Raw genomic sequence first — 16451 nt, forward strand, 5'->3', positions numbered from 1 at the left:
TATATATATATATATATATATACTAGTCACAGCGGTGGGAGAGCCAGTCCTGACAAAACTCTACCATCTGGAGAGCAAAATGTATGAGGCAGGCGAAATTCCCTCAGACTTCAAGAAGAATATAATAATTCCAATCCTAAAGAAAGCAGGTGTTGACAGATGTGAAAATTACCGAACTATCAGTTTGATAAGTCACAGCTGCAAAATGCTAACGCGAATTCTTTACAGACGAATGGAAAAACTGGTAGAAGCCGACCTCGGGGAAGATCAGTTTGGATTCCGTAGAAATGTTGGGACACATGAGGCAATACTGACCCTACGACTTATCTTACAAGGGAACCTCCCGATCGCACCCCCCTCAGATTTAGTTATAAGTTGGCACAGTGGATAGGCCTTCAAAAACTGAACACAGATCAATCGAGAAAACAGGAAGAAGTTGTGTGGAACTATGAAAAAAAAAAGCAAAATATACAATCTGAGTAGTCCATGAGCAAGATATGCAACATCAAGGATAGTGTGAGACTAGGAGCGCCATGGCCCCGTAGTTAGCGTAATCAGCTGCTGAACGAGAGGTCCGTGGTTCAAGTCTTCATTCCTACGAAAATTTTAATTTTTTATTTTCAGACAATTATCAAAGTTCAGGCACTCACACGTAATCAGCTTCACTCTCTAAAATTCCAGGACATGTTCAGATTTGCTTGGACATATGCAGGATTTGACGGTCTACACACGGAAAAATTTGAAAACGTTAAAAACATATGTTTTGACAGAGCACAGGGAAAACTGTGCGACTGTGAAACTGTTTCATTCATTTCTTGTAGTTTATGTGACAAACTCTTATGTTTTCATCGCTTTTTTGGGAGCGATTATCACATCCACAAGAAAACCTAAATCGGGCAACGTACAAGAATGTTTCTATCCATTCGCCAAGTGTACAAGTTAGGTAGGTCGACAACATATTCCTGTCATGTGACGCACATGCCGTCACCAGTGTCGTATAGAATGTATCAGACGTGTTTTCCTGTGGAGGAATCGGTTGACCTATGACCTTGCGATCAAATGTTTTCGGTTCCCATTGGAGAGGCACGTACTTTCGTCTACTAATCGCACGGTTTTGCGGTGCGGTCGCAAAATACAGAGACTAAACTTATTACAGTGAACAGAGACGTCAATGAACGAACGGACAGATCATAACTTTGCAGAAATAAAGAAAGTAAACTTTTCACTCGAGGGAAGACTTGAACCAAGGACCTCTCGTTCCACAGCTGCTCACGGTAACTACAGTACCAAGGCACTCCTTAACTAACACTATCCTTGATATTGAATATCTTGCGCCTGGACTACTCAGTTTGTCTATATTGGTTATTTTTTTTCTCATAGTTCCACACAACTTCTTCCTGTTTCGTCGATTGATCTGTGTTCAGTTTTCCAAGGCCTATCCACTGTGTCAACTTATAACTAAATCTCAGGGGGGTGCGATGGGGAGGTTTCCTTGTTAGAAGCTAGATTAAGGAAAGCCACTTGTAGACTTAGAGAAAGCTTTTGACAATGTTGACTGGAATACTCTCTTTCAAATTCTGAAGGTGAGAGGGCTAAAATACAGGGAGCGAAAGGCTACTTACAATTTGTACAGAAAGCAGATGGCAGTTATAAGAGTCGAGGGAAATGAAAGGGAAGCAGTGGTTGGGAAGGGAATGAGACAGGGTTGTAGCCTCTCCCCGATGTTTTTCAGTCTGTACATTGAGCAAGCAGTGAAGGAAACAAAAGAAAAGTTCGGAGGAGGTATTAAAATCCATGGGGAAGAAATAAAAACTTTGAGGTTCGCCAATGACATTGTAATTCTGTCAGAGACAGCAAAGGACCTGGAAGAGCAGTTGAACGGAATGGACAGTGTCCTGAAAGGAGGATATAAGATGAACATCAACAAAAGCAAAACGAGGATAATGGAATGTAGTCGAATTAAATCGGGTGATCCTGACGGTATTAGATTACGAAATGAGACGCTTAAAGTAGTAAATGAATTTTGCTACTTGGGGAGCAAAATAACTGATGACGGTCGAAGTAGAGAGGATATAAAATGTAGACTGGCAATGGCAAGGAAAGCGTTTCTGGTGAAGAGAAATTTGTTAACATCGAGTATAGATTTAAGTGTCAGGAAGTCGTTTCTGAAAGTATTTGTATGGAGTGTAGTCATGAATGGAAGTGAAACGTGGACGATAAATAGTTTAGACAAGAAGGGAATAGAAGCTTTCGAAATGTGGTGTTACAGTAGAATACTGAAAATTAGATGGGTAGATCACATAACTAATGAGGAGGTATTGAATAGAATTGGGGAGAAGAGGAGTTTGTGGCACAACTTGACTGGAAGAAGGGATCTGTTGGTAGGACATGTTGTGAGGCATCAAGGGATCACCAATTTAGTATTGGAGGGCAGCGTGGAGGGTAAAAATCGTAGAGGGAGACCAAGAGACGAATACACTAAGCAAATTCAGAAGGATGTAGGCTGCAGTAGGTACTGGGAGATGAAGAAGCTTGCACAGGATAGAGTAGCACGGAGAGCTGCATCAAACCAGTCTGAGGACTGCAGACCACAACTATATATATGTATGTGTGTGTGTGTGTGTGTGTGTGTGTGTGTGTGTGTGTGTGTGTGTGTGTGTGTGTGTGGCTAGAGGACGTGCAGAGAGACGGAGCAGCGCGTGGCTCCAGGGGAATCCAGACCCGGTGGTTCTCCCCAGAGCGGCAGGCAGCGGTCACTGTGCGCTCGCCGGCTGTCCACAGGGAGCGCAGCTGATAAGCGCCGTCCACGGGACACCGGATACGCTCGCCAGACGCCACACACGCCCCACACGGTGGCGATAGGGCGGCGCCGCACGCAGAAGCGACAGGCAGCGCGCAGAGACCGCGCCGCTACACGACAAACTGACCACTCGCTTCCGCGAACACCGCGTTTCCCCACCTCTTTTCCTCAGGGGCACAGCAAACTTACCATCATCGGACCATCGGACACTCTCCCGTACGGGAGACATACAGAAGTAATGAGCACCCCTCGCGAAGACAAACAACTGGAAGATCTCAAAGGAGGTGGCTTACAAAACACTCGTTGGACCTATACTTGAGTATTGCTCATCAGTGCGGGATCCGTACCAGGTCGGGTTGACGGAGGGGATAGAGAAGATCCAAAGAAGAGCGGCGCGTTTCGTCACAGGGTTATTTGGTAACCGTGATAGCGTTACGGAGATGTTTAACAAACTCAAGTGGCAGACTCTGCAAGAGAGGCGCTCTGCATCGCGGTGAAGCTTGCTGTATAGGTTTCGAGAGGCTTCGTTTCTGGACGAGGTATCAAATATATTGCTTCCCACTACTTATACCTCCCGAGGAGATCACGGATGTAACATCAGAGAGATTCGAGCGCGCACGGAGGCTTTCAGACAATCGTTCTTCCCGCGAACCATACGCGACTGGAACAGGAAAGGGAGGTAATGACAGTGGCACGTAAAGTGCCCTCCGCCACACACCGTTGGGTGGCTTGCGGAGTATAAATGTAGATGTAGACCAGGTCCGAATGGAATACCAGTTCCGTCCTACAAACAGTACTCTACGGCAATGGCCCCTTACCTGGATTGCATTTATCGAGACTCTATCGCCCAGCACGAAGTCCTAAGCGACTGGAAAATATCGCACGTGAATCGAGTATATAAGAAGCGTAAAAGAACGGACCCGCAAAATTACAGACCAATATCCCTAACCTCTGTCTATTGCGGCGGCCCTTGTGGCCGAGCGGTTCTAGGCGCTTCAGCCGGGGACCGCGCGACTGCTACGGTCGCAGGTTCGAATGCTGCCACGGGCATGGATGTGTGTGATGTCCTTAGGTTCGTTACATTTAAGTAGTTCTAAGTTCTAAGCGACTTATGGCCTGAGAAGTTAAGTCCCATAGTGCTCAGAGCCATTTGAACCATCGTCCGAAACTCAGCGTAGCCTTTTGTCAAATGGTTCAAGTGGCTCTGAGCACTATGGGACTTAACTTCTCAGGCCATAAGTCCCCTAGACTTAGAACTACTTAAACCTAACTAACCTAACGATTTCCAGAATGAGATTTTTACTCTGCAGCGGAGTGTGCGCTGATATGAAACTTCCTGGCAGATTAAAACTGTGTGCCCGACCGAGACTCGAACTCGGGACCTTTGCCTTTCGCGGGCAAGTGCTCTACCATCTGAGCTACCCAAGCACGACTCACGCCCCGCACTCACAGCTTTACTTCTGCCAGTACCTCGTCTCCTACCTTCCAAACTACAGAAGCTCTCCTGCGAACCTTGCAGAACTAGCACTCCTGAAAGAAAGGATACTGCGGAGACATGGCTTAGCCACAGCCTGGGGGAGGTTTCCAGAAGGAGATTTTCACTCCGCAGCGGAGTGTGCGCTGATATGAGTACCGGGCGTGAGTCGTGCTTCGGTAGCTCAGATGGTGACCGTAGCAGTCGCGCGGTTCCAGACTGAAGCGCCTAGAACCGCTCCGCCACACCAACCGGCGCTCTTTTGTCACGTGATATACGGCGAACAATGGATGAACGACAGAGAGATTCCATATTTCTGGATTTCCGGAAAGCACTTGACAAGGTGCCCCATTGCAGCCTGTTAACGAAGGTACAAGCATGTGGAAGAAGTTCCAGATATGTGTTTGCCTCGAAGACTTCCTAAATAATACCGAGTACGTTCTCCTCGAGCGTCAGGAGTGCCCCAGGGACGTGTGATAGGACCGCTGTTGTTCCCTGTGTAGGTAAATGATTTAGCAGAGAGTGTGAGCAGCAATCTGCGGTTGTTTGCTAATGAAGTTGAGGCGTGCGGTAAGGGGTGAAAATTGTTTGACTTTAGGAACATACAAGATGACTTACACAAAATTTCCAGTTTCTGTGATGAGTCGCACTTGGCATTGAATATGGAGAAATGTAACTTATTCGGATAGTGTGTTAATAGTGTCCTGCTTGACACAGTCATGTTGTTTGAATACCTCGACGTCACGTTGCAAAGCGATATGAAATGGAACGAGCACATGGGAACTTTGGTAGGGTAGGCGAATGATAGACTTTGGTTTATTGGCAGAATTGTGGGAAAGAAAGCTTCACCTGTAACCGAAAGCGTATATAGAGTGCTGTAGCGACCTCTTGTCGAGTACTGTTCGAGTGTTTGGGAACCGCACCAGGTCGGATCGAAGGAAGATATCGAAGCAGTTCAGGGGCTGGCTGCTAGATTTGTTTACCGGTAGGTTCGGACAACAAGCAAGTGTTACAGAGATGCTTCAGGAACTTTATGAAGCGTCCCCTTAGAAAAATTAATAATTTACTGTGCTGATAAACGCCTTACGTTATTTGATTTTCAAACAGCTGAGCAAAACCGAACGAACTCAGACATTTCGCTCTTTACTTATTCTGATCATCACTAAACTGACACACAATATTTTTAGCGCAACGCAATCTGACTTTTAATAATCCCTACAAAAGAGTGGCCCTGACTAACAATAACCTATACCTTTCATGAATCACTTACCTCACAAAAATCTTCGTTATTAGAACTACTGCAATACAGCGAGCGCCAATACTGCCAGCTAAATAAAAGATTCAAACTACTGAAGGCATTAAACTACTGATAGGCATAGTTAGCAAATGAAAGATTTTCATAGAGAACAAACAATGTATTTACCTTAATGGTGTTCAAAAGACATAATATATATATATATCAGTTCTTGACATCCAGTCTTACAAATTTACTCTCTTTGATGGACACACGTCCAGATCATCCGCTCTAAAACTCCGCCATCTCTCTCCCCACATCCACCACTGCTGGCAGCTCACCTCCAATTGCCCCACGCTACGCGCTGTTCACATCCAACTGCCCAACAATAGAATAGCGAAATATTCCAACAATGCCAACCAGCGACAGACTGCACACAGCACATCCAGTGATTTTCATATAGAGCGCCACGTGGCGTTACCAATAAAAAAAACCTAAACAGCCTACTTACAACTTAAATGGGGAATCCCTGGAGCTAATGCGACGTTCTTTTCGAGAAAGATTGACGAACTTTTGAGAATCGGCATTTGAAGCTCACTGAGGAAGGATTCTACTGCCGACAGCATACACTGCACGTAAGGAGCGTCGAGATAAGGTACGGGAAATTATAGCTAACGCTGAGGCATATAGATAGTCATTTTGTAAGTAGGCTGTTTAGGTTTTTATGTTGTTAACGGCACGTAGCGCTCTGTATGAAAATCACTGGCTGTGCTGTGTGCAGTCTGTGGCTGGCTGGACTCATTGTTGGAATATTTGCTTGTGTAGTGTTGGGCAGCTGGAAGCGAACAGCGCGTAGCGTTGCGCAGTTGGAGGTGAGCCGCCAGCAGTGGTGGATGTGGGGAGAGAGATGCCGGAGGTTTGAGAGCGCACGATCTGGACATGTGTCCGTCAGAGACAGTAAATTTGTAAGACTGGATGTCATGAACTGATATATATATACTATGACTTTTGAACACTGTTAAGCTCGGGCATGGATGTGGGTGATGTCCTTAGATTAGTTAGGTTTAAGTAGTTCTAAGTTCTAGGGGACTGATGACCTCAGCAGTTAAGTCCCATAGTGCTCAGAGCCATTTGAACCATTTTTGAACACTATTAAGGTAAATACATTGTTTGTTCTCTATCAAAATCTTTCATTTGCTAACTATGCCTATCAGTAGTTAGTGCTTTCCGTAGTTTGAATCTTTTATTTAGCTGGCAGTAGTGGCGCTCGCTGTATTGCAGTAGTTCGAGTAACGAAGATTTTTGTGAGGTAAGTGATTCATGAAAGGTATAGGTTATTGTTATTCAGGGCCATACTTTTGTAGGGATTATTGAAAGGCAGATTGTGTTGGACTAAAAAAAAATATTGTGTGTCAGTTTACTGTTGATCAGAATATAAGTAAAGAGAAAACTGTTTGAGTACGTTGAGTTTTGCTGAGCTGTTTGAAAATCAAATAACATAAGAGGTTTACCAGCACTGTCATTCTTAATTTTTGTAAGGGGACGTTTCAATTTTTCTCTTGCTCTGTTTGCGAGTGGAACAGGAAAGGAAATGACAAGTAGTCGTACAGGGTGGCCTCTGCCTCTCACCGTACGCTGCCTTTCGGAGTATCTGTGTAGATGTAGATTAAAGTACGTTTCAAACTTTCGCGAGAGCCCTACATCTGATTTTTTTCCCTAGATACCGAAAAAGCATAAAGTCCATAAACATGTTTTTACTTTTTAAATTACCGAACGACTGTCAGATACGAACCTTACAAATTTATTAAATAAGAGTGTTGAACAGGAAAGAATTTGTTGTATTCTGCGTATTTTATGTGAGGAAGATTACAAGACATTACAAATGTCGCGAGTCACACGGTGTTCGACAAGCGCTGCGCTAATCCTTGGAACAAGTGAACACTTTCTTAGTCGACAGATCACACAGCAGTTTTCTTACGACAGTCATGGTACATACAGGTACCATCATGAACTGACAAGATCGTCTCCGATGTATTAAAATGATGTACCAAAAACTGAAGTTCCACAACAACGCTTATTTCATATTTCCTTCTGAACTGGCTTTCGGCTTTTCACGGGGTTTAGTCGCAAAAGCGACCTCTTCCATTTCATTTTCTTTGCTTTTACGAGAAAACTATCCACACACACACGTCAGTGGACATTAATATGCAGTGTGTCCACCCTCTGCATCATCAAGGCTTGAATTCTGACAAGGGGACTCTCAATTCGGTATCTGAAATGTCAGCTAATTCGTCCTCGAGAGCCCAAACCAGAGAACATACTGTGATATATTTATTTATTATACAAATTATAGACCTGTTACGTGATGTTTTAAGGGGCTCCGGAAAGGCTCAAAATCATGAAAAGTTCAATTTTTACTTTTTTGCGTTTTCTGAATCTGCAGACTATTACCTTTTAATAGATATATAATTTATTCAATTCCGAAGACTACAACTATTTTTAAACTTTTTTTTGAAATGTGTTCTACATGGGCGTGACCCACTGTGGCGCTGTTAAACTGCTGTCAAATGGTGTTATTATTAACGTCCGTGTTCATCAGGTACATTTTAGTGATGTGAGATAAAGTATGTGTTTGTGGCTAACCTGTGATGGTTCAATATATATCGCTGGTGTGATTGTCGATTGTTTCATGTTTATTTACTCTGTCGTTATCTCGAAAATATTCGTAATTAATTCTGTTTCTTGAGTCTCTGTTTTGTTGAATTATAATAATGAGTAAAAGTAAAGTTATTAGAAATCCTCTGAAGGCTTTTAAGAAAAGGAGAAATGTTGGAAAGCCAAAGGTATGTGTTATTACTGTAAATAATAACATTCTAACATGGTACGAGCGATGCTTGCTTTAGACAAGGAACGCCTTCGGGCTGCAGACAGGGCTGTAAAGAGTCTAGAAATACAAGCAAGAGTAAACAGGAGGAGGAACAAGAGGAAGCTGGAGGAGGAGTTTGCAGAGGATGAAGATAATCCATCCTATGGAGCTGGAATGCACTAAAAAGTTAATCCAATCTTTGTCGGTCGATTCCCAAAACTTTTATTTTCTCATACTAATTACATGTTTTCTAAGGATCTTCGGAACATATTTGTTTCAAACTTTCAGTAAATGTTACACAGTACCTTCTGCATAATTTAACACAGCCTTTTTTCCAAAAAACTGTATATTTTTGAATATACGAGTATAAATAAAAAATTGCAAAAAAACGTTGTGAATTTTCATTACAATTGAAAAAAAAATCATCTTTAATAACTGAACTAAAATTTTGCAAAATCCCTGTGTTAAGTTGTAGCCCATATTCCAATAAATAATCTGTAAAAAGTTCAACTTCCTACCTCAAATGCTTTGTGAGGAAAGATGTAATTTATAAGCGTTATTTTAACATTGCAAGTATAGGGCGTTCCGGAGCCCCTTAAAACAGGTCCTACATCTTACAATTTTCGTTTTTCATCTTTTTACAGTTTTCTTTTGTTTTGTTTTATCTACAACAATTACAGAGAACAATACTTTTCAGAATAAACAGTGTGATGTCGGATGCTGGAGTCTGGAGCGAATTCGACTTTCTAACTGACCCCAAAAAGGTACTGCATTACGTTCAGGTAGGGAATCTAGGCAGGCCAGTTCATTCCAAGAAATGTTACTGTCCACAAAACATTGCTTCACAGATGCCGCTTTGAGCCAGGCTGGACTGTAATTACAAAGAAATGAATACCCTTAGCTGCATACAGGCGTTGATATACGTCAACGGGGATAGTTGAATATGTGTGCCCCGACCGGGACTCGAAAATGTGATCTCCTGCTTACATGGCAGACGTTCTATCCACCTGAGCCACCGATGACACAGAGGACTTACCTCTGGCACGTCTCCCGTGAGACCCACATTGGCAACTTTCTGTCCTGCACTATATTCTTAGTGCCCCTGCCCATTACAGTCATTACTCGCGACTTTACCGCCGATGCGCGTAAGAGTTCGGGCACTGTTTGCGCATCCGCACAGGAGAAATGGTTCAAATGGCTCTGAGCACTATGCGACTTAACTTCTGAGGTCATCAATCGCCTAGAACTTAGAACTAATTAAACTTAACTAACCTAAGGACATCACACACACCCATGCCCGAGGCAGGATTCGAACCTGCGACCGTAGCGGTCGCTCGGTTCCAGACTGCAGCGCCAGAACCTCACGGCCACTCCGCCCGGCGCACAGGAGAAGATGGTCATATATATATATAGGGTGTTACAAAAAGGTACGGCCAAACTTTCAGGAAACATTCCTCACACACAAAGAAAGAAAAGATGTTATGTGGACATGTGTCCGGAAACGCTTACTTTCCATGTTAGAGCTCATTTTAGTTTCGTCAGTATGTACTGTACTTCCTCGATTCACCGCCAGTTGGCCCAATTGAAGGAAGGTAATGTTGACTTCGGTGCTTGTGTTGACATGCGACTCATTGCTCTACAGTACTAGCATCGAGCACATCAGTACGTAGCATCAACAGGTTAGTGTTCATCACAAACGTGGTTTTGCAGTCAGTGCAATGTTTACAAATGCGGAGTTGGCAGATGCCCATTTGATGTACGGATTAGCACGGGGCAATAGCCGTGGCGCGGTACGTTTGTATCGAGACAGATTTCCAGAACGAAGGTGTCCCGACAGGAAGACGTTCGAAGCAATTGATCGGCGTCTTAGGGAGCACGGAACATTCCAGCCTACGACTCGCGACTGGGGAAGACCTAGAACGACGAGGACACCTGCAGTGGACGAGGCAATTCTTCGTGCAGTTGACGATAACCCTAATGTCAGCGTCAGAGAAGTTGCTGCTGTAGAAGGTAACGTTGACCACGTCACTGTATGAAGAGTGCTACGGGAGAACCAGTTGTTTCCGTACCGTGTACAGCGTGTGCAGGCACTATCAGCAGCTGATTGGCCTCCACGGGTACACTTCTGCGAACGGTTCAGCCGACAATGTGTCAATCCTCATTTCAGTGCAAATGTTCTCTTTACGGATGAGGCTTCATTCCGACGTGATCAAATTGTAAATTTTCGCAATCAACATGTGTGGGCTGACGAGAATCCGCACGCAATTGTGCAATCACGTCATCGACACAGATTTTCTGTGAACGTTTGGGCAGGCATTGTTGGTGATGTCTCGATTGGGCCCCATGTCCTTCCACCTACGCTCAATGGAGCACGTTATCACGACTTCATACGGGATACTCTACCTGTGCTGCTAGAACGTGTGCCTTTACAAGTACGACACAACATGTGGTTCGTGCACGATGGAGCTTCTGCACGTTTCAGTCGAAGTGTTCGTACGCTTCTCGACAACAGATTCGGTGACCGACGGATTGGTAGAGGCGGGCTAATTCCGTGGCCTCCACGCTCTCCTGACCTCAAACCTCTTGACTTTCATTTATGGGGGCATTTGAAAGCTCTTGTCTACGCAAACCCCGGTACCAAATGTAGAGACTCTTCGTGCTCGTATTGTGGACGGCTGTGATACAATACGCCATTCTCCAGGGCTGCATCAGCGCATCAGGGATTCCGTGCGACGGAGGGTGGATGCACGTATACTCGCTAACGGAGGACATTTTGAACATTTCCTGTAACAAAGTGTTTTTAAGTGACGCTGCTGCGTTCTGTTGCTGTGTGTGTTTCCATTCCATGATTAATGTGATTTGAAGAGAAGTAATAAAATGAGCTCTACCATGGAAATTAAGCGTTTCCGGACACATGTCCACATAACATCTTTTCTTTATTTGTGTGTGAGGAATGTTTCCTGAAAGTTTGGCCGTACCTTTTTGTAACACACTGTATAATCGAGATGCCTAACTGGAGAATTGAGGCAGCATCTTCAGGGCGGATGCACACATACGTCCGACCCTACACGCGAACCTTAGCGAACATGGAGGAAATGGGCAGTGACTGTGGGTAGCTGGCGGTCGATGAGAGTCTGAATGTGTCGTGGGGCGTGGCAAGATAATCCGCGCAGTTGCGATAGTGCTGTGTCCCGGCTGGTGCAGTGATTAGCAGACCCGCCTACTAACAAGGAAACCTCCCCATCGTACCCCCCTCAGATTTAATTGTAAGTTGGCACAGTGGATAGGCCTTGAAAAAACATCACAGATCAATCGAGAAAACAGGAAGAAGTTGTGTGGAACTACGGTAAAAATAAGCAAAATATACAAACTGAGTAGTCCATGAGCAAGATAGGCAACATCAAGGATAATGTGCGCTCAAGAGAGCAGTGGTCCCGTGGTTAGCGTGAGCAGCTGCAGAACGAGAGGTCCTTGGTTCTTATCTTCCCTCGAGTGAAAAGTTTATTTTTTTTTAATTTTCACACAATTATCAAAGTTCAGGCACTCACACATAATCAACTTCGCTCTCCAAAATTCCAGGACATGTTCAGATTTGCATGGACATATGCAGGATTTGACGGTCTGCACAGCGAAAAATTTGAAAACGTTAAAAACATATGTTTTGACAGAGCACAGGGAAAACTGTTCAAATGGTTCAAATGGCTCTGAGCACTATGGGACTTAACATCTGAGGTCATCAGTTAACATCTGAGGTCATCAGTCCCCTAGAACTTAGAACTACTTTAACCTAACTAACCTAAGGACATCACACACATCCATGCCCGAGGCAGGATTCTAACCTGCGACCGTAGCGGTCGCGCGGTTCCAGACTGAAGCGCCTAGAACCGCTCGGCCACTACGGCCGGCCGGGAAAACTGTGCGACTGTGAAACTGTTGCATTCATTTGTTGCAGTTTATGTGACAAACTCTTATGTTTTCATCACTTTTTTGGGAGTGATTATCGCATCCACAAGAAAACCTAAATCGGGCAGGGTAGAAGAATCTTTTTACCCATTCGCCGAGTTTACAAGTTAGGTCGGTAGACAACATATTCCTGTCATGCGACGCACATGCCGTCACCAGTGTCGTATAGAATGTATCAGACGTGTTTTCCTGTGGAGGAATCGGTTGACCTATGACCTTGCGATCAAATGTTTTCGGTTCCCATTGCAGACTGCCTCCTTTCGTCTACTAATCGCACGGTTTTGCGGTGCGGTCGCAAAACACAGACACTTAACTTATTACAGTGAACAGAGACGTCAATGAACGAACGTACAGATCATAACTTTGCGAAATTAAACTTTTCATTCGAGGGAAGACTTGAACCAAAGACCTCTCGTTCCGCAGCTGATCACGCTATCGACGGGACCACGGCGCTCCTGAGCTCAAACAATCCTTGATGTTGCCTGTCTTGTGCTTGGACTACTCAGTTTGTATATTTTGCTTATTTTTGTCATATTTCCACAGAACGTCTTCCTGTATTCTCCATTGATCTGTGTTCAGTTTTTCAAGGCCTATCCACTGTGCCAACTTATAACTAAATCCGTGGGGTGTGCGATGGAGAGGTTCCCTTGTAAGCAGGAGATCCTGGGTTCGAAACCCGGTCCGGTACACATTATCGGCCATCGCCCTTGATTCTGTCTAATGTCCCGATGCAGCTGACTGCAACGATCGCCTGCCTTTCCTTCTGTTTCTTCCCATCTACATCTTCAATTTACGTATGATCTCCCTTGTTACTCAGGTCAGATCTAATGACCACGCCACATTCAAAGTCACTGAGTTCTCTGGACTGAACCATTGTGTTGTCACTGCTTCTCTACTGACAATGACCCCCACTTCCTTCGATACTGGCGAGCCTGCCTTCCGAGCCATCTAGTGGCCTTTTCCACTTTACACAGGCGTGTCTGGGGCGAGACTGTGACTGGATGGGGACGCGCGACAAGCTCTACACCGAAACCCACACTTCCGGTTAGGAACACTACCACAACAACAAACACGACCCGACCTGCGGTCAGCAACACCACAGAAACACCAACCGCAGCTACGCCCGCACAACAGAAGACTGGTTTTGCCCCAGTCGTAATACAAAACTACGGGGACCTTAGTGTCCTCAACACATCATTTGCGGAAAGGCACACACCCTACCCGCTACGCACGAAGTACTCTGGGGATAGGGCCTCACTGGACGTCTCAACTAACAACGAATATAAAGATCTCCTTATCTTCCTTGTAAGGTGTCAGGCACATCCAACACCTTTCATGAAAACCCTGACATGGTAAGCAAATCCAGTAGTATGTCACATAGCTCCGAATAAATCGTGACATTAAATTAACCAAAGTAATACGAGTAACGAGTGAGCAAATGGAATACCACAGACTAGCACAAGAATGCCTAAATGCATTTCATACCTTCCCACCATAGGGCAGACGCAGTTCCGAGGGGAGAAACGAGAACAGAAGCCGAGAGCAGAACCGTGTTAAGCTGGAAGGCCCTACGATGAGGGACGGACACCCACGTCGCCAGCTAACCGCTAGGACCACACCACCCGCAAGTTTTAGCGTGAGACTTTTTCACGTCTCTGTTACGTCAAGACCACCACCCCAGCCAATGTTAAAAGCTAGAGCCCTGCAGAAGAACAGTATAGATCTTACGATAACACTAAAAGGACCACACCAGCTGCAAGTTTTAGCGTGAGACTTTTTCGCGTCTCTGTTACGTTGCAAACTTTAAAAACATTGCCGCACCACGAAAAGTATAACGTTTCTCACTGGATAGACAGAATTTTTGTAGGCAGAGCTTAAGGTTAACATTGAGACCCTGATTGGTCAGATGAAAACACAGCCAGATAGTTTTTTTTAAACCGACTTCGGTAAATTGTAGTAAGGAGAAGTTAGGAGAGAGTTGATTCCGAGACGGCGAGGTGAGCGGAGCTGTGCCGGCTGCCGCCCCCTGACGAACACCGACAAGGTAATGAACGCACGCGATGCCGCATTTTTGAGCGCATAAGGCTTCACTCAGAACTGCAGAAGTCTCATCTGTTACAACCCCTCTTTGCGTAATACTAGTGTCGATCGTCAATTAAAGCTCATGGTGTTCACATTTGCCACTTGAAGTAAAAATCTGAAACGCGATGATTTTTCTGTTATATAGTTATTGAGAAGCCACATCAGCCACTGTAATTCACGACAAGTTAGATAAATAATTAAAGATAATTGAGGGTCACTGTAGACCATTTTGATAGTTTTCTCTTTTGTGAAACTAGATTATACATGAGATATGGCATAGGTCATCCTTCGATCCATTGTAGAATTTGGAAACCCATTCAGGGAATATTTGTTCACATTTTTGTTGAACGCAGTGGGTTTTTACCATCCTGTATTAAAACATTTCCTTTTATCATTAGTGCAATTTATAAACGATGTTTTGTGAGTAGAATAAAACTTCCAATGGTAAACTTAACTGCTTTTTCGACGTTATTTTACCAGCTAACTAAAAATAGGCAAGCCTTGAACCGCTTCCACTAAATTTAGTTAGTATTAAGATTCTTTTAGAGCGAGTGCAGTGGAGCTGACGCTGAAATCATTGAGTATTTGGTTATATCATCGCTAGTCTCACTGAACTCTTCTGAACTCTACATGTCATGTGTGGTCTGGCGTCTCCTTACCAGCAACAGGTCCCAGGTTCAAACTAGTCAATTCCCTAAAAAAACACGCTCAGAGCGTCGTTGCGCGAAAGTGGTAGGGGGACACGACTTAGAACAGACAGACACCTCGCAGAATGTTTAGAAACTAACAACGAATATAAAGATCTCCGTATCTTCCTCAAAGAAAAGGGTATCGAAACTATACGTACAGGACAGCTGAACGACGAACACAGCAGTACGTGGTAAAGGGAGTGGACCCCAATACCCCAAACACTACAGTACAAGCGGCGCTCAACTTCCTAGGATTCGACTGCAAAGGTGATTCCAGGATGACGGGCTTCCGCTCCCACCACCGTCTACGACACTACCTGCGGCCTTCTGCAGGTAAAAAGCCTTCTGCGGATGGACGTAAGGGTAGAGATATCCGAACCACCACAAGTCCCCCAACATGTAACAACTGCCAGCAGTTCGGTCATTCGGCCCTCCGCTGCGGCCTGGCAACACGTTGCCGCGGATGCGCTGGCACACACGCATCCAACGCCTGCACACAAATCCACGAAAACACACGCCGTTGCGCCAACTGTGGCCAAGGCCATGCGGCCAACTACAGGGGCTGCGACGTGTACAAAGAGGCGCAGAAATCAAAAGCTGAAGCCACCCAGCGCCATAACACGTCCTAGGCCCACACCAAACTAGAGATGGGGGATCCGCTCCTGAACAGATTCATAGAGTTGAATCTTTCAAAGGAGTGAACAATCAATGATTCAGAAAAAAAGAACGGTACCTCCAGACGTTTCCCACAGCAGAGAGAGAGAGAGAGAGAGAGAGAGAGAGACGGAGCATATCAGCAGCGCCTCTGCTGGTCAGAGCACAGTGCACGCCACACAACACAGCCGGCGCCGGCCTCTGCCCTGCTTCTCCCTTGGCTGCCTGCATTGTGCAGTGCCCCATTGGATTTTGTGTTTCACATATGCCGTGCCGTCTCTTTGCGTCGTCTGCCGCTTAACTTCGCATCGCACTCTGTCGGCGATCGTTTCAGTCGCACGTCCTGCCCTCTGGGCAGTCGATGCGAGCAACAGGACAGAGAGCCTCGTAGTGGAGAACATAGGAACTACTTGCAACAACCTGCTTGCAAGGGAACGGACGATTTGTCTTGGAGCGGGTGAGTTCACCACTCCCCCCACCCTCGGAACTCGCCCGCTCGACGCTCACCCCACCGTTCTCGACTCTACCCAGAGCGTTGAGCAAAGCGACTCGGGTGTCACTTTGGTCTCTGCGGTCTCAGCTCACGCAGTAATACAGCTCGCGGCTCGACCTACTTGACTCAGCGCCTCTGCATCGGAGTTCGTCTCTACTGGATATTGTTCTTCGTAGTAATACCGCTATGTATATTA

General features: G+C 45.2%; 1 protein-coding gene across 1 annotated transcript in view; it reads right to left on the reverse strand.

The window, feature by feature from the left end:
• Positions 1-2668: 2668 nt before the first annotated feature.
• Positions 2669-16451, reverse strand: part of LOC126108165 (uncharacterized) — a 150414-nt gene continuing 136631 nt past the window's right edge. Inside the window, exon 6 of the mRNA XM_049913408.1 lies at positions 2669-2910. Within this exon, the coding sequence (XP_049769365.1) occupies positions 2669-2910 (242 nt within the window). The remainder of the gene's footprint in view (positions 2911-16451) is intronic.

Source organism: Schistocerca cancellata, chromosome 11, assembly GCF_023864275.1.
Source record: "Schistocerca cancellata isolate TAMUIC-IGC-003103 chromosome 11, iqSchCanc2.1, whole genome shotgun sequence".
In the NCBI taxonomy this organism is placed as follows: domain Eukaryota; kingdom Metazoa; phylum Arthropoda; class Insecta; order Orthoptera; family Acrididae; genus Schistocerca; species Schistocerca cancellata.